General features: G+C 36.2%; 1 protein-coding gene across 1 annotated transcript in view; it reads right to left on the bottom strand.

Annotated features, from left to right (window-relative positions):
- LOC149793786 (uncharacterized) overlaps positions 1–20,297 on the bottom strand; it is a 131,813-nt gene that overhangs the window by 93,056 nt on the left and 18,460 nt on the right. The window contains exons 3-5 of the mRNA XM_089969052.1: positions 3,067–4,017; positions 2,201–2,208; positions 1,427–1,566 (exon numbers count right to left, since the gene is read on the bottom strand). Of these exons, the coding sequence (XP_089825178.1) occupies positions 1,427–1,566; positions 2,201–2,208; positions 3,067–4,017 (1,099 nt within the window). The remainder of the gene's footprint in view (positions 1–1,426; positions 1,567–2,200; positions 2,209–3,066; positions 4,018–20,297) is intronic.

Below are 20,297 nucleotides of genomic sequence, written 5' to 3'. Positions count from 1 at the left end.
GAACAGAAAGGAAATTTCTGCATGTGTACATCCTAACAGGTATATGCAGTCAATCAACAGGAATGTACTATACACACATTTGCCTTCAATTCTGAACCATTACATTCTTCAAACTTGACTGGTTTTTATTCAATTATAATAAAACCTGACTAAGAAAGACTCTTATGAAATAGGACAAAAGTGTCCTTTAAACACAGATGTCCTTTATATGATGGAAAATTTCTAATGCATGTGTGCATTTACCTTAGGCCAATAAATCTATCCCACATCCATGGAGATGATACTGCCTATTCATTAAAACCTGCACAAATCTGCAGCCAATCTTGTCTGCACACATTGGTGCAAATTTTATACACTTACTGGTATTTCTCATGGCTGTGGAGTTATCTTCAGCTTAACTTTCTTTTGCCAACATGTACATTATATTTCTGGAGCAAATCCCATGTTTGGTGATTTGTAAATCCATTTGCAATAGCATAACCCTATGGCCATTTTTAATTTTGCACTAAATATGGCTGTTACCAAATACCAGTTCAGTGTCCAAAGTGTATGCAGGTATGTTACAGAAAAAAAATTGCATGTAGCAAAAATTGCACATTGTAATGAACAAGTGACATCTTAACCACATATCATCCATCAGCATCAACACAGATTTGGTGGGTTGATTTCTTGGACTACATTTACTTGTGTAATAAAATCCCTAACAACACACAATGAAATTAAATATCAAAGACATCATTAATGAACTATATAACCCAAAAACTACAAGCACATTAAAGCAAACAAGCGAGCTATTTATTACAAGTACAACAAAAAGCAGCAGATCTGTTTAATACAGTACACTCCTGTTATAACACTGTCTATTAGAACCACTGAGTGTACCACATTTGAGTGGGATTGCCTTATCATAAACTGCTATCTCACACATATCTGCATGGACTTGAGTCTTGGGCTTGACCAGTGTAGGGAAGTGAGAAAGTTGCCTGTAATCTCCCATGGGTCGGTGGTTCTTACTGGGGCTTTTCCTAGGTTCTTCCTACACCAGTTATACTGTCTGCCATGTATATCTTATCTTGCACAGAGAAAACCAACAACACGAACCTTCTAATAAAGTATGCTATACACAGAATTTCACTACAGTATATCGGAAACTGGTTCATTGAATCATAGTCACCTTATGGAGCTGAGTTGTAATGAAATGCCTTACTGGAAAAAAAGGGTTATAATTTAGAACTTCTTTTACAACAATGCTCTTTATATAAAATAAAATAAGATGGCTTCTTCCTTTGGAACAAACTTTGATATTCTTCAGCAATGACAAGATTTTCAAAATCAGCTGCATTAGTGGACATATTGGATGTCAACTTGGTACCATTTGCTGGGATGGCACTGGTTTTAAAAAAGATGTTGCCAAAATATCACCAACCTCAATATTTTGTCTCCAGTTTTCAAAAATGTCACCATTTTAATAATACAGTACTGCCCATTGATCTTGACATCCTCAGGACCAATGTAATATTGTCCACTGAAGCAGATGTTGAGATAAGTGTTGGGGAGGGGAGGGGGCTATAAAAAAATTCAAATTCCTCATACAAGCGAAATCTGTAAGAGGTTGCCTGTTGTCAGTGAGTATGATTTACACTGAGAAACAATAAACAATGTAAATTTTGATTAATTGTGAACATAACTAGTCCGAAATACACTTGTCTATTGACAACTCATAACTGTGTAGTAGAATCCATCACGTGTTAATTACTGTACATCAAGAAAACTCCATTAATTTGAGTATAGATAACAATTTAGAAAATGTATTTACCGTTCACATATTAGAGATTGGTTCCAAACCATTTTAATTTTGGACCAAGTATATATAATAAGACATCTAGTGAAAACCACTTGGCAATATTACTTTTCATTCAAAAAGATTAGCAATAATATGGTTTTCAAGATCATCACTGTGGCGGCCATATCAACCAGACATCAGACTGGTACCATTTTATTGAGGAACTACCTGTCATAAGAAGCATTCTAGTAAAAACCTTACAACAATATTACATTTTGTTCAGAAGAAGTAGCAATAACACGATTTTTAAGATGGCCACTGTGGCAGACATCCTGGAATCAATCTGCACCATTTTCATTTAAAAACCAACAAAATCTCATACGAAGTCTTTCAGCGAAAATCCCATGTTCATATGACATTCCATTCTGGAGGAACAACAATAAAAAGATTGTCAAAATGGCCTTTGTGGCTGCCACATTGGATATCAGATTTGCGACTTTTTAAATTATGACCAAATAGACGTTATATGAATACTGGTGAAAACACCATGTCAACATGACTTTCTGTACAGGAGGAATAATGATTAAAAAAAATTAAATATGGCCTCTGTGGTGGCCATATTTGATATCTGAGTGGCACCATTTTCATTTATGACTAACTAGACCAAGGAACAAATGTGTGCATACAGTTTCATGGCAATCCTCCAAGTAGTTGAGCAGGAGTAGCCATAAACATGTGCTAACAGACGGACAGATAGCAGACAGATGATGGACAACAGAGAATCACATAATCTGTTCTACTCTATGACCAGCAGAGTTAAAACTAAAACTATGTACGTTTTGGGAAACATTAAATATTCCTATCAGACAGACCATTTCATTTTTGGGGTGAAAGGAGAGGGAGAGAGGAAAGTGGGTTTGGGTTAGTGTATTTTTGTTTTCCGTTCTAATATAGCTTGAAAAGAATATTCTTATTCGAAATTTAGAGAAAAACAAACCATTTGTATCCATAAATTAAAAGAGAAAATTATCTTGATAAAACCCCACCACCGCCACTAACAAAAACATAAATGGTCAGTTCCTAACCGGTGTTATTTATATACAAGTCAAACACAAATAAATTCTCAGCGAGACTGATATGTCCATTTCATGCACGTGTCTTACAGGACAGTTTCTCTCAAGTGCACACTCAGGCTTCCATTCTCGTTTTTAGGATGTGTTCACATTTGCACCTTCCAACAAAAGATTTTACTATTGCTAAGGACAAACTTTATATTTGAGTACTTGTTCCTCCATTATGTACAGTCATATGCACCTTTAGATTTCCATTCCGACTAAACCTTTTATCACAAACTCCACACTTAAATGGTTTTTCTCCAGTATGTATCCTTACATGCTTCTTTAAATCTCCATTCTCATTAAACATTTTATCACAAACTTCACATTTGAATGGTTTCTCACCAGTGTGTATTCTCATGTGCTTATTCAAATCACCACGCCTAATAAACATTTTAACACATACTTCACATTTGAATGGTTTTTCTCCAGTATGTCTCATCATGTGCACTTTCAGACTGCGACTCTCACTAAACATTTTATCACAAACTTCACATTTGAATAGTTTGTCTCCAGTGTGTATTGTCATATGCACCTTCAGGTTTCCACTCTGAATAAACCTTTTATCACAAACTTCACATTTGAACGGCCTCTCTCCAGTATGAATCCTCATGTGCACCTTCAAGCACGCATTTTCACTAAACACTTTATAACAAACTTCACATTTGAATGGCTTTTCTCCAGTATGTATTCTCATGTGCTTTTTCAATGTGCCACTCCGAATAAACATGTCATTGCATATTTCACATTTGAATGGTTTTTCTCCAGTGTGCGTCCTCGTGTGTATCTCCAGACTTCGTTTTTCACAAAAAAGGTTATCACATATGTGACATTTGAATGGTTTTTCTCCAGTATGTGTCCCCATATGTACCTTCAAGGTTCCATTCTCATTAAACATTTTATCACACACTTCACATTTGAATGGTTTCTCTCCAGTGTGTATCCTCATGTGTACCTTCAAATTTCCATTCTTACTAAACGTTTTATCACAAACTTCACATTTGAATGGTTTCTCTCCAGTGTGTATCCTCATATGTACTTTTAAACTTCCATTCTCACTGAACATTTTATCACACACATCACATTTGAATGATTTATGTCCAGTATGTCTCGTCATTTCTCATGCATTGTATTCTGCACCTCAAAATTGCGACTGTTGCTAAACATCTGATCACATTTTAGATGTTTTTCTCAAGTGAGTATAATGGCCCATGGTCGTTCCGTACCCAAGTCGTTTCGTACCCAAGTCGATTCGTACCCAAATGAGTTGTTTCGTACCCAAAACAATGGTCGTTTCGTACCCATGGTGCTGGTCGTTTCGTACGCAAATGAGTCGTTTCGTACCCAGTGATATAGTCGTTTCAAATGTAACCACCAGTATCATAAAAAATATTTCATACGTATTTTCTATGTTGCTTTTTTTTTCCTTTGTGATAGATATACATATAAAGAATAATAATAATAATAATAATAATATGACTTTGTATACTTTAACGGGAATCATAATTGAAATGTTATCAAATGCTAAAATCCACGGATATCTAGTAAGTTTAAGCTTTCAAGCTTAATTCAATTTCACACGTGTTTGATTATTTTTTTGTTTTTGTTTTATTTTGAAATAATTTCAATAGGTCTATAATTTTCAGCAGTATTTAGATTCAGAGAATTTTTACTAAATTCCCTGTCAATAATTCTTTAACAATAATACTATAATTACCTCACTTGTTTACTGGGGATTAACTTTATCTTCGGAATTTAAAATTGGTTTACTCAGGCACTTATATTTTAGTATAAAGAGCATATGGCAAACTTGGAGTTATATACAATGAATTCAATTTATCATTAAGCCAAAAAGAATCAATTATCAAATATCAACAAATGCAGGCGAGAATATTCTCGGTGTGGGAAGAGTATCAGAACGGCGTCATCTCCTCCTCAAAATTACTGAAACGCTGCAGCAGTATATACAGCCCGACAACTGAATGACAAGGCAATTTAATTGCATTATTATACCATGCATATTGTAATTGTATTTTCTTCATGTATGCATGTAATAAAACTCTAGAATGTACATTTCGGAATAATGTTGTTAGTCTTTTGTTATTTAAGAAATCTTTTCGAACTATTCTTTCGTCTTCCGAGACATCTCCTTCAGTCATTCTTTGGATGGTAATTTTTACTGTTCTAATCTGGGAAAAATATATGCCATATTACATAGGGTGCTGTACTGAATACGTTTCAAAACTGGCTCAATCAAAGCATGCATACATATCTTCGATTATTTAAATAATTAAATCTGTTTTTAAACAACAAAGTAAATATATGTAAAATGCAGTGCCAAATTAAATTTCTCTCTCTCTCTCTCTCTCTCTCTCTCTCTCTCTCTTTTATTTATGTGGAGGATAACAAAAGTGAGCAAAAAATGTGCACAAGTATGCCAATGCGATCGGCTGTCTCCCCTCCCCCCCCCCCCCAAACGGCTTGGTTGCCTTTATAATATACCACGTTCAACACCTTTAAAAGCAGGCGACACAAATTGAAATTGACACCAGTATTGGGTCTTGGAGAAAAGAAACTTACACAAACGACACTATTGTATCTGCATTCAGCCCCATTATCAAAAGATCGCAAAATGTATTGTTGTTTTGAGGGGATAACCATTTGTAATTTATCGGACACGTTAGTCATTACTAAATAATACCAAGAAATATGACAAGTAATTGTTAATTGGAACTATACAAAAATAATGGACTTATTCAGTTATTTAAACCTGGCCAAAGTTTTTATTTCTTCTTGCTGGCAATGTGAATATTTTTTTAATTCCGTTTTGTACATAGATGCTCTTATACAGTGAAAACAATACAATTACTGTAATTATCTGTGTTTGGTAAATTTTTTGCCCGGATATGATTTGTTTAAGTTAGGAAAAGGGAGACGTAAATATGAAAATACTTGTACACTTGTAAATTAATTGGTGCGAAACGACAAGCAGCTTGGGTACGAAACGACCAGCACCTTGGGTACGAAACGACAAATTTCCACTGGGTACGAAACGACCAGCAGCTTGGGTACGAAACGACCAGCACCTTGGGTACGACACGACCAATTTCCACTAGGTACGAAACGACATGGGTACGGAACGACCAGGCACCAGTATAATTGCCATGTCGGCCTATACTGCGCGTCGGGTAATTCTGCGCAACGATACTTTCATCTCTGTAAACATTTGATCACGTGCTCTTTTGGGTCAAAAACCCATTTTATATCCAGAAAGAAGAATGGTACATTAATTAAGAAAAGTGATATTCATAAAGTGTACAAAAATATCCCACATTTAGATTCGAAACGCACATAAAAATGTGATTTCTAAATGGCAACGTGAAGACCCACTCCTTGACCTGGAAGCTGTACCCCAGAAAATTTGATTTACTATGCATGTTTTAGAATCATACAAATAAATACATCATATAAAAGATTGAAATGTGTACCTTAAAACAAAACTATTTTAATCCCAGTTTCCAATTTTGCAAGAAGCTGTCCACACGTACAAAATCGTCTGCTACCCAACGTGTCTACTTGCCTCTAGAACATAAATTCTATACAAATTCCCCGGCGTATAGTCTGTTTCTAAATTCTGTAGTGATTTTTCCCCAACATTACATCCTATTCACTGTTGTTTCTCTTCCACTTAAGAGCCTATTTTTCATAAAATGTTGGACTTTACTAACTTTTTTACAAGATAGGTTTAGTTTGCTTACTATCTCTTGCCATTTATTAGCATTTTTACATTGAATTTTGAAAAACTAGCTATAAGCGTGACCTAATTACTCGACTGAACTGCTGACAGAAACAGTCCAAAGTAATACATTTCATTTCTACAGTAAGATGGATAAACATTACATCTTTTCAAAGCTATTCGCAGAATAGGCCGACATATCGCGAGTCAGGAAAACAGCGGGGCCGGGGGGTGGGTGGGTGGGATATGTGTAGGACAATTTCTATTTTGTAAATATGTTTGTAATTTATTCAACGAATTTTGTTATTGACATTCATCTGAAATAATGCGTCGGTATCTTTTTGACCGGTTATATGGTATACAGTTTTTACATGACATGGGATGACATGAAGAATATTCCATATATTGGTGGATATTGGTTTCCTTGATATTAATATTTGTAGAGACAGTGTTATCAATATTTTTTATTACATTTACATCTATAAATAAAACATGCGTACTAGATGCAATATAAGTAAAACTAATCGTCAGGTGAAAATGATTTAGGCTATCAATACATTTTTTCAGTTCTTCATTTGAATGCTTCCAGATCATAAATATATCATCTAAAAATCTGAACCAAAGAGATGGATTAAACTTTTCGTTTGAAGAAAATCCTTTTCTAATTTACCCATGAAAGGGAAGAGTATGAAGGAGCCATATTAATACCCATTGACGTACCCATTATTTGTGTGTAATTCGTATTAATACATTGACAATAATTATTTTCCAAGATAAGTTTTATTATTTTACAAATATCTTCACTAGATAGTGTGCTATTATTAGGATTGTTATCAAGAAAATATTTGCACGCTTCAATACCATCTGGATGCGGATTGTTGCTATATAGTGATGTTACATCTAATGATACCAGGATTGAAATTATCAGATAGCTGTGGAATAGACTTCGACTTTTTAATGAAAGTAGTAGTTGTGTCTTTAATGTATGAAGGAAGTGATTTCATTAAAGGTTGTAAAACACGATCAATAAATTTGGATAGTTTTTCAGTATATGAATTATAACCTGATATAATGGGTCGTCCTTGAAAATTTAAAAGTCAATTATGGTCAGGATTTGTATGAGTTTTGGGTAATATGTAGAATTGAGGTGTACGTCTGATAAGAGGGATAGTATTAAATTCATCATATACTGAATTATTATTTTTAGCCATCTCATTAATGCATGTTGAATTTTTTAATTTAATTTTTATTGACGGGTCTTCGATAATATGTTTGTAGTATTTTTCATCATTTAATTGACGTTCAAATTCTTTAACATAATCATCTTGATTCATAATAATAATAGTGTTTGACTTATCATCCTTTTTAATCAATATAATGTCGTCATTCATTAGATTATATTAAGACTTAATTTTGTCCTTGAAAATATTACTATGATATTGCTTTTTATGATTACCTATTGTGATCGCGTATATATAAAAATCAAAATATGAATCACGTAAAAGATGATTTAATTCTGTTATAAAAAAAGGTTATCTGGGTGACAAGTTTTGGGGTGATTTTTCCAACCAATCGGGGCGACTTCTCCAACCACTCTGGGGCGAGTTCTTCCAGGGCGAGTTCTCCATGGCACTAGTTCTCCCAGGGCGAGTTCTCCATGGGGCGAGCTCTCCACATACCCTGGCCAATAACGTACTCAGTCCAAATAACGAACCACGTTACAATACTAATGGGGATGGAATGTTCTTTCTTCAACGGCCATTTATTCTATCATATACATATAGTGGGGGAAAAAATCACAATCCCAAATTAAATTATATACTGCATAATCAACATTTTGAAACTGTCTTTGTCCTCCCACTGTTAATTGTTAATTGACTTTTACGAGATCACGTGTCTACTTAAATATTTGTCATTGTAAACATTGGATGACGTGTGGATCTGAATACAGTCGCTCTTCACATCAATATACTCTAAATTGTATTCTCAACAGTAAACATTTTCCATTATTCTAAATTTAAACGTCTTTGTCCTTGTGAGAACGTTATGTTAAATGATTTAATTAGATATTATTTTTGTTCATAAAGATGAACACACTGACAAAGCAAACATTTGAAATTCTTATGTACTTTTTTAAGTATAAAATTTGTGTATTTGTTCGTCTTAGCTCTGTCTTATTCATTCTCTCAATACAAAATTCAATTAAATATTTGGATTAAATATTTTTCATGAAAAGGAAAATCGGTAAGCCACTTTTCATTAAGCTGGAAAATGTATACATCTCGTGGTGTAACAGTAATACAGCGAACACACTATACGTATATTTTATTTATATCACATACAAAAACAAATATATGTATAGAATGTACGCTGTATCATTGATATGTTTTCCTTTCAATTTCATTTACCTTTGAAATTGATTCACTCACTGCATAGCATTAATCGCGAAACAAATGCACAGGTGCGTTCACATTGTTAGAAGCTAGCCTCAAGAAAGTGTTAACATGGAATTGCGTTAACGTATGAATTAGATAACACATCAAATAAAAACCTTTATTTTTTGTTTTGTTTTGAAAAACAAATTGCAACCCAGTGATCCAAGAATTGTAACTCAAACCCCCCTCAACAAAGTCGTTTTGAATCTAAGTCCAGGTTGATTCCAGTGAATAATTTTAATAAACGATTCCACTCAAATTAAATCGAAATACAACAGTAGATGTTTCTGCAGACATTATAAAAGGAATAGGAATGAATAATTGTTAATTATGGCTCCTGATATATATATATATATATATATATATATATATATATATATATATATATATATATATAGCCAAGGCTCGCAAAAGCTGGACATTATTCAAATCGTTTCATAAATTTAATATTAAATCGTTATCCACTTGAGATCCTCTATTTACCATTTTGACAATGCAACGATCGATTCTTGGCATTGGAAATTATTATAACTTGACGACACTTTTTGACTTTTCTATAGTCACTAAACATACGGAAAGTATTATCTGGTTTTGGCACAATAATAGATGGTGAACTCTAGTTACTTTTACCTGGTTGAATAAATCATTATTTACTGAACTGCATTTTTTCTCTCAAAACATCCTGTTTGAGGAGATTCCCGTGTAAGGATGTTGTGTCACGGGTGTAGAATCGACAATTTCAACTTAATGGTAGATTTTATCTTTTTTTTTGTGTTGGAACATCTACAAGCAAGTTCTCATATTCAAGCAATAGCTGTTTTATTTCACTCTTTTCTTGTGGCTGCAGATGCGAAGTTTCTGGTTTAGATCATTTATTATTTACGTATTCCAAAGATTGGTTAAGCCAAACCCCCGACAGTCTGATGTCATGCCCTTGTTTAAATCATCATCGTGTGGGATAAGTGCAACTAAATTGAATACACGTCCAACATGGCTATCTGAAGCAATATACATTTACTCAACTAAGATATTTATATAGCCAAGCTGTTTATGCTTCCTCCTCCCAGGAGTCTTAATGATGTAATTTTAAGTCACTTGCTTTCTTTTCAATTGTATAATGACCATATTAATTACCTGAAGAGGTTTTTCAGATATGAGCAAGAGAACTAGAATTTTATCACCAGGCTGATAACTCCTTTCTGTTGTGCTCCTTTCATACCTTAATTTCATTTTTGACAGAGTAGAGTCAAGATTAGTTCTTGCAACTTCACAAACCTTTGATAAATATATTGATATCAGAAACATGTGCAATTAGATTAATTTCTGAATCTTGGGTTGAACTATGTTCCTCTTTTAATAAATTCAATGGTCAACGGACAGTATGTCCAACCAGAAGTTCAACGTGAATATAACCTAATCGTTCTTGAATTGATTCCTTAAGAGCAAACAACAGGAAATAAACACCATCGTTCCAAACTCTTCCTGTATCAAAGCAATATGATTAAATCATTTTTTCTTCAAAGATTGATGAAATCTTTCCAAAGTCGCATCACTTTCAGAGTGATAGGCAGAAGATTTAAACTGGCGGATACCTGATTAATGCATGACTTTTAATAAGACTGGACAGATTTGGGAAGACAAAAGTGTAAAGACCTTAATCAAAGTTTTGCTATGGTTTTAGTTTTAATATTCCTTTAAAAGAATTGCCTCTGGAAATCTTGTGGACGCACACATTATGGTCAACAAACATTGGTTGCCTGATTTTGCCTTAGGCGAGGGACTAACACAGTTTTAGGATATTCTTCTAAATGGTTCATTAAATGCAGAAATAGGTTGCATTTAGTCTTTGGTATCTTTTAATTGGTTTTCCTACCATTTGACTATGTGACAAGATCTATTGTATTAGAAACACTACTTTTACATTTTGGACAATACAAACGTTTAAAGAACCTGTGACAAGCTTTATTGACTCCTGAGAAACAAGTCAAGTGCGTTTCATGGGCTAGACTATGAATTTCTAGTTGATACGACATAGGAACAACAACTTGATAGCTGGTTGACCACTCACCACCAGCGGGTACCTAAGGTAGTCTCCATTTTCTCCTGAGGACCCCATTTTAAACGACAAATCTAAGAAAAGTACTTGTGTAGCTAAAGTTTCACCAATAGAAATGCGAAAAAACACATCTATTGTTTATGTTAGAAAACAAGCAATTGTCATATATCACCCTGACTGGCATAAAAAGAATGTACATGTATATTAAAAAGACGATCACTGTGATCAGTACCTCTTGACTGAAAAATACTAGGAGCCAAAGTGACTTCATCAAAATTTTAACCAATAAGTGTGTCAGCGTAGGGAATAATTTCCAGATCTCCTTCATTCTCCTTCTTTTTCCCACAGCTCTGGTAACTTCACAAGCAGGGTATAAATCAGTGATCTCAACATGATTAACCTTTTGATCCAAACAAGGCTTATCAGCTACAAGTGAATTAACCACAACCTTTTCCCAGCTAGGTCATCGCCTAATGATAAATGCATATTCTCAATGGGAAAATAAGTTACAGCTCCGACCAACACATACCCTAAGAAAAAGTATGATGCCAAATGGACACAATGGAGAAGAAACTTAACAAAGCATCACTCTGCTCCATGAATAAATACACTTTCACTGAAAGAAGACGTCTAAGATAAAGGAAAAGTACCAAGTCATAAAAATGACACGAGAAGCTCAGTTGTCCCGTAATATTTTAATAAGGAATATGTTTTGCCAGTATCACCAATGAGTGATATAACATTTCCGATACGAAAATTCATAATTCTCAATAATAAATGACCCAACAATTTTATTGCTTTTAATACAAGACATTGACAGTGATCTCTTAAAAATAAGATTACTTGGAGTATCTCTTTCTTCTGTTCCTTGTTTTTAAATGTTTGGGTAACCAGACATAGTGTCCTTTCTGTTTACAATGTGTTCAAGCAGGAAGAGATAAGGATTTCTGATTAGTCTTATCAGACATTTGATTGATTCCTAAAAGTTGTGCCAGCTTAAGATTTGGAAGTACTCGTATGAGACTGAGATGAACTCAAAGAGGAAGACTGATTGACAAAGGAAACTTTATGTGAGTCAAGGAATAAACATCAGCTGTATGATCAGCATCTTCCAACGTTTCCACCTTACTATGGATGGAATTCGCAAACTCTTCAACTAATGTGAGTTGTCTGAAATCATCATCATCTTTATTAACCTTTTTTTTTCTGTGAACCGCCCATCAAATATTTCTTCCATTTCCCAAGCAAATTTGGCATAGATTAGTCCTAGTTCATTTTGTTGTCTCTAGCTCCAAACACTCAGGATATACCCTTAACAAGATTATAATCAGCACTAGGTACTGACAGTGAAATATGGATATCACATGGCCCGCCAATAAGTGCACTTTTTAATAGTAAGTCCAGTGCACAAATTTAAGTTTTCAGTACTTTTCTCAAAGTGAAGAAAACAATGCTCTTTTCCAATGCGACTCTTTTGCGTAGGTTTGTCCACGTTCTTTTCTACAATTCTTAAACCTTTGTTCATACGCCTCCGATAAAGAAATTCTACATTTCCATGGTGGAAATTAATCCGTCGATGCTGTTGTCCGTTATGTTCCGATATAGTGATTGAAGCGGATGTCTAATGTCATGGCTCATAGTCTACATATATAAATGTTATTGCTCCAGTTTAAAAGTTGCAACAGTATAGTTTTGAAATCATGGATGCCCAATAACTTGCCTGCAACTTATTTGTCAGATGAGCTAGATAGTGAAGACAGTTCTTTAAAGTTGTACACAATACTATTGAATACTCACAGACTTGTCCACTTAATTGCATTGACACAATCATATATGTATTCTATTGCAGGACGTGAAAGGTAAATTTCCAAGCAAAGAATCCCATGACAATATTTAGGCTCTGTACAAATTTTTTTTAAAGATACACTGATTTTGATAATCAAGAAAGGGAGATAGAGTGAGAAAAAGATAATCTACTTTTAACAAATGAAAAGAAAAATAGATCACATGTGACTATAAGCAGATTCACCCAGTTATTACAATTAACAAGTTGCAAGAGATTCTGTCACTTTATTTTTTCACTTCCCCATTCACTTTTAAATTGCTCTCTTAACATATTCCCACACAATTGAACATGCACATCACTGTCCAAAATACCGGTAGTCTAGCCTATGTAGCACTTGAGACCCAAAAATACGTGTTGATGTGACACATTTTCGCATCAACTAGACATGTTAACATTTGCTCTGGATCTGATGTTTCTATGCCAACTCTAGGCAGCACGCAATGCAGTATTCAGTAACTGATATCTAAAATAACGTTTGAAGACTGCTGTTTTGTTCACCCAATATGTTTAATATCATCCAACTTAAAGAGTGAGCGAGTGATTTGAGTTTTTAACTCATAAATCTAATAATTGTTATCTGGTCCAAGTTAATGTGCTCTTCATAGATCGACCGAAATTTGCATCCTTACAGTCTTGTTATGTGTATTTGATTTAAATCGTGCTTGATTTCATTTAGTTGTTTGTTTGTTAGTTTAATTTTTTTTAAATTTCATTACATGCTATAGTAATGTTATTTTGTTTACTGGAATTTGACATTTTCCATAAATTAGTTTGACCTGAACTTTGTATCTTTATGCTGACTTAGTTGATTTAAAATTAGTGACAGTTGAAGTAAACAACTTCGTTTTTAATTTTTTTATTCATCACTAGTGTGGGATTTAGAGTAGAATCGAGGCTGTACTGGGTGTACTTGACTTTCTACATGTAATATTCTCTATTTCGATATCCTGGTTTTACCGGAATTGCGCACTCGTCAGGATTAATACTGATGTTTTGAGACATAATCTCAGTTCGGCTTTTAAACACTTAGATATCAATGTGGTTTTTCTTTTCTCTCTGTTGTGACCAGATGGGGTTACATTTTAATTTTTCTTCAACTTATTTGGATTCAAGATTTTAATTCTTTTCCCTGAGAATATTTAATTGATCATACTGAATTCTTGGGTAAAGACATTTATTGAAATTTTATTTGAAATTCAAAAGCCGGAATATTATTTTTTGTGGATCAACAATGAACGGTTGACACGTCCATCCATTACTTGCTACAGTATTCGTCATCGCCTTCCTTTTTGGATTTTCGTCGGGACTAGAACTCCATTTCATCAGAACATTTTTTAATAGGATTTCTAAATTTTAATTCTTGGATTATTTTGGGATTTGATTCTTGAAACCGTAAGTCGCTTTCCTCATTTTACCTTGTTATTCTAGGGAAATAAATTATTTGTTAAATTTTACAAAGCTAGTTGTCTTCATTTTTTTATTGTTACTGTTTAAGAGAGCCTAAACACGTCACAAAGAAAAGTTAGTTGCTCGTCCTTGGATATATGAATTCCGGCTAAATATTTCAGAAAACATTTTCTTTTGTTTGAGATTTGAATTTCCCTATAATTTAAAAAAAAATTAATCCCAATTATTATTTTACAATTTTGGAACTTTTTGTGAAATCAGCATGCTTTTTTTTACAATGTTATTAAAAGTGGAAATTTTTCTTTCAAGTCCAGCAGCAGGGGGGGCGAATCCTACAAACTACTTTTCCGAGACACCCCATCCACTGAAACTATTCCCGATAGAAGCGTTATTTCCATGAAATAACACTTTTATTCAGAAAACGAGACAAAAAAAAATGTCCTTGAAAATGCTTTGTATTTCCGCTGATATAACGCGAGTTACTTCAATAAATCCGACTCGTATCCGACATAATTTCCACGGTGAGGTATCATCGAAAAATCAGGTGTAGTTTGCGCCCCCCTGCTGCTCTGGGAAGACGAAGATTTCCAAGGAAACATTTTCATGTTAACCATACAGTGTATCAAGTCCGATACGGTATCTTGTTCTGGGGTCGTGTAAATTTATTGTTACAAATCCATGCGGGGTTCTTTGAGCGCGACTAAAGAAATTTTTGAATTTATTTATGTCCATATCACCGCTACACCATGTCTGATGAATGTTTCTCAGCGTGTGAACATCAACTCCATTAAACACCGCAAGAAGATTACAGTTGTCTCTAATTACTTTAGGAATTTGTGTATAACGCTGAGTAACATAAATCACATCAGTGTTTTTATGACGACCTCGTGAAAATATTCTTGCAGGATTTTTTTGCTTGTCCAGCATCACATCATCATACACTACTAGGTTATTTATTTCCCCGTTAAGGTCTTCCACGGACGGAGCTTCTTCAATATCAGTTATAAATTCAACAACATCCTCGCCGTCTTCACTCAGCGCTTTTGCACTCTCATTAAAATCTTTTATAACATCATAACAACGTTGATCATCCACAGACGGAGCTATCAAGTATAGTTTGTCCCATTTCATCCACTTCATTATCATGTTCAGTAGCAGTTGCGTTTTACCTGATCCTGACGGTCCTATGATGATCATTCTGATAGAATTTGGTAGCACGGAATTATGCTTGACTGGTTCTTTCCTTCGCGTCGCAGAAAAATCAGTGATCTCCATTTGTATATAAAGAATAATAATTATGGATTTATATTGTGTAAAGTGTAAGGCACGAACCCCTACAAACGACATAACAACCATTACAACAAAAAATAACAGACAAGCACTCTCTGGTAAGTGTGTGCGATGTGGCACAAAAAACTTTAGATTTCAAAAAAAAAAGGCTGACAAAGTCAGCGGAGGTGACATCGCAGCAACCCTCGGACGACTTCCAGGTACCCCTTGGGCTAAATATCCCGGAGAAAAACATCTTCCGGGATACAATTACTGCGGTCCAGGGACCCGACTAGATATCAGACTTGATGAACAATCTAAACCAAAACCGGGAGAGTATCCGATACACGCTATCGACGCAGCGTGTCACATACATGATGTTGCTTATCGAAGTAAAGATCTACAAGACAGGCATATCGCAGATGTGAAATTAATTCATGCACTAAGCGCCATAAAAAATAAATCATTTAAGGAGTCACTCGCAAATTGGTTAATAAGATCAGCAATGAAATCTAAATTAGCATTAGGTGCTGGATAATTAATAACAATGCAAGCGATTTATTATTCCCCGGCCGGATACTGGAGAGGTAACTCAGCAATTAATAAACTCGCCAGCGCAGCAAAAGTAACACGCAAGGTTGCCAAAAAATGGCTGTCAAAACAAGCAATATGGCAAATCTACCTACCACCACCTCGACAAATCAATTTTGCACATTTTGATGTTAGTACCCCCAATGAAGTTCATCAGGCTGACATACTATTTCTGCCTCATGATACTGTCCGTAGAAAAACATACAAATACGCGCTAACAGTAGTTGATGTTGCTAGTAGATACAAAGAAGCAGAACCGTTAGCGACTAAAACAGCCGCTGAAGTTGCCTCTGCGTTTAAACGAATTTATCAGCGAGGACCTCTAAGCTGGCCCCGATTATTACAAGTTGATCCTGGTAAAGAATTTCAGGGCGCGGTATCATCACTGACAAAGCAGCATAACGTTACCATACGACGAGGACACACTGAAATTCATCGGGATCAGGCAATTGTTGAGCGATTTAATAGAACACTCGCTGAGAGATTATTCGGATACCAGTACGCGAGGGAATTCATTTACGATACGAGATCTCGTGAATGGGTTGCAAGACTGCCAAACGTGATAGCCGCGCTGAATAATGAAATTACCAGAACAACAAACATGAGACCTGTAAATGCAATCACAAAAAAATATATACCCGGCGTTGGTGAACGTGGACATGTTTCAACGCAGCCACGGACGCTAGCGTCCCCACTGCTGGGTAATGTCAACGTTAGGTATTTATACGAACCCGGCGAACTCGAAGGAGGAAAAAAAAAGGGCAACTGATCCTATATGGAGCGTTACCACACACAAGATATCCAGCATAACCAGATCAACTGGGAGAAACGCAATCTACAGATTAGATTCAACTGCTCCTCAGCGTGGATTCACACGCGAGCAACTTCAGGTGATTCCCACGGATACACAATTACCACCTCGATCACTTAAATAACTGCAGCAACACCTCTGCGTCGATTACACTCAAGACAGGTCAACATCACATTTTCACGCGTATGACCGCGATTACTATCTATTCTATCTACGGTAAATTGCCTTGGATTATTTTTCGAATACTGCCACAGCAATAAACAATTACAACTCGCGCAGTGATTATTCTGCTGTTGTTGTAATTGTATAATAAATGCTTCGTCGAGATCAAACTCTCTGCCATTTTTTTTGTCGCTCTGTTTGTAACCGGCTAATTTCTTTCTTATTGTATCATCAGCGATTGATCTGTTGATGCTGTCGTTGACAACATCATCTAATACAATTCTTCGTAACTGAGCTATCCTTCTTACTCTTGACACGGCTAAATAAACTAAATTTGACCACTCGATGCGATCATCAACAATCCAAACTGTTGTATCTGAAATAGTTAGTCCCTGCGAACTGTGGATGGTCATAGCGTATCCTAGCGTCCACGGGGATTTGCTCATTTTCAGTGCCTGTTCGACAGCATCAACATCAACTGTGACAATATCATTCAATACTAAATTCTGTTTCTCCACCCCCGACGCAGTCAGGCGCCCTGGAATATCAACGTCAATATTCTGCAATCGCGTATCAGCTGGTCTATAACACAACGGCACTGCCAGCATGGGAAATTTCTTCTGATGTAACTGAAATAACCGCTGCTGAAGTGTGTCCCTGACTATCTTTCTACTTGCCACAATTAAATCACCTGGTTTCCACGTTTCCCAAAAGTCGCTCAGCTCCGTCTGTGGAATTATTTTACGCATTATCTCACACTGGACTTTATTGGTTTGTAGCCTGATCAACGCCTTAAACTCTTTCAGCGTTTCATCGAGTGATCTGTGATCGTTAGTTATTTCCTCATAATAATCTACAAAAGTTTTCAGCCACTCGTGTGGAGATTCACCTGTAAATGGGGGTGGTTGACCATGATCGCCGCACATCACCACTGCGGTATTTTTCTTTAGCAACCAATCCAGAAACTGTTTTAATATATCTAACGGCACAGTGTCTATCTCATCCCAGATGATTTTCTCAGGGATATATTTCGTCCCCATCCGCGATGGTGTCCACGTGCCACCACTGTATTTGAAAAAACTGTGATACGTGCAAGCTTTTACTTTGCGTTGTCTCATCTCCCTGGCAAGTCTGTGTGTGGGTGTTAGCACAATCATGTCAGAGTTTCTAAATAATTCAATCGCTCGAGTTGTTTTACCAGAACCACCAGGCCCGTTCAGATAAACTGTTTTGTGTCTTGTAACAGGATCGTGCACCGGCGGCGACAACGACGTCGAAGGCATTTCTGCGCTGCGGTATTTATCTTCGATTGTCACATCAGCCGATTCACAATATCCGTGTAACATTTCATTCTTTATTCTCCACGAGCCCCACGATGGATCATCCGATATAACATTATTCAACACCGCTAAGTGTTTTTTATCAATATAAAATGAATCCGTTGCAACTCTCACTGCGACAACAGGGAATCTATTAATCATCGACAACAAATTTATGGATACATAAGCTAGCATCGAAGATCTCAAATGTGTGTACTGAGATGATTCTCCGTCGATATAACTAAAAACAGTCCCTAGCTTTTCCCCGTTTGACAAAAACACATCTTCGCGGTTACAGAGTATGTTGTTCGTGGCTGCATCAGCGACAACAAGATCCAATTCAGCCTTGTCCATGATTAATCGACTGTGATGTTGTTTATGATCATACGCTCCACCTTGAGTGAATTTCCCTATTATTCTTCGTCCTAGATCTTTTGCTGTGCTTGCATCATTTTTGATAATATCGTCGATAGAAGTTTCTGGATATTCTCGTGACCAATCTTCGATGACTTCTTGTGACGTAACCGGAGTTGGCAACCAAACTTCGGTTTGACGACAATAACATATAATCGCTTCGCTGACCGTCAGCGACAACAGTATTCGACTGTCAAGCATGTATCGCAATAACACTATCGGTGCCCATCGCTTCTCAACGAAATGTCTGCCAAACCAAACATAACACACAGGATGTAAATCCTTAGCGAATTTAAACGACGACACACAAGCAAATCCCGTCAGGTCAAAATCAGGCAATGGTCCGTTTACAGCAACTCTTGTCATCGAGTTTGTAACGTGGCCAAACCGTTTAAAATATTCGCTGCATTCTCCACGCCCAAGGAAACTTCCTGGATAACACGCCGTCATGTCCACGGATATCATACCGCGGTGATCATATCGAGTATTCCACAAACCGCCGTGTCCGTATTCGACACAGCTCTGTTGGATATCCCCAAGGAAACTTTTCGGAGTTGGTCTCCATGAATTTCGTTCCCGGGCTACATGCGCGGCAACACCCGGGACAGTAAAACAGTGTCGCAGTAACGTATCAGTGTCCGTCGCATGATATTTTTCTGCGAGTTTTTTCATTTCGTGCTGTAACGCCGCCGTTCTGTATATTTCCCCGTCGGGTCTCACAAACTGATTATATTCTCCATCTTCGCTCGAGAATAACCACACCGACACTGGATCGGTTTTACTTATCCGATGAATACAATCAAACATATTTCCCGAGTAATACTTCACAACACGGTCTCGCGGAAATATCCTAACCTGGTCAGTCCAAGCGTGACTGTTATGATCGATAATATTTATTGAAGCTCCATTGCGATTATATTTTGACTCGTACAATACCGTACCGGTTAACGATGAAACCGTTATAGGAAATCTCAGCGAGCGTTCCAACGCGGCAACATCATTTATTGACGCTCCTGTATCCGCTACTCGTTTAGCCCATTCTGTTATTTTATTTTTTCTGATCTCGGTTAGACCATTTCCACGTGGTGCATTTTTAAAATGTTCCATTACTCGCTCAGCTACACAATTCATCCTTGACTCTGTCAACGGCGACACCCTCATCGGGGCGAGTTTATCGACACTTGGTTTCTTTATCGGATAAATTCCATAAACGACCGCGGTCACAGGATACGCTCTGGCATAATACGGTTTATCAATCCCAACAAGTACTCCCGGGTTTGAGTCTTTGCTCAACAAAATGGTTTTTCCGCGCGGATCAAGAACAGGGTCTAGTTTGTCTCTGATAATCCACGT

Source organism: Sinohyriopsis cumingii, chromosome 8 (assembly GCF_028554795.1).
Source record: "Sinohyriopsis cumingii isolate HCF-2022 chromosome 8, ASM2855479v2, whole genome shotgun sequence".
Lineage (NCBI taxonomy): Eukaryota > Metazoa > Mollusca > Bivalvia > Unionida > Unionidae > Sinohyriopsis > Sinohyriopsis cumingii.
The sequence above is the reverse complement of the archived record's forward strand: the minus strand, read 5'-3'. Positions and strand labels throughout refer to the sequence as shown.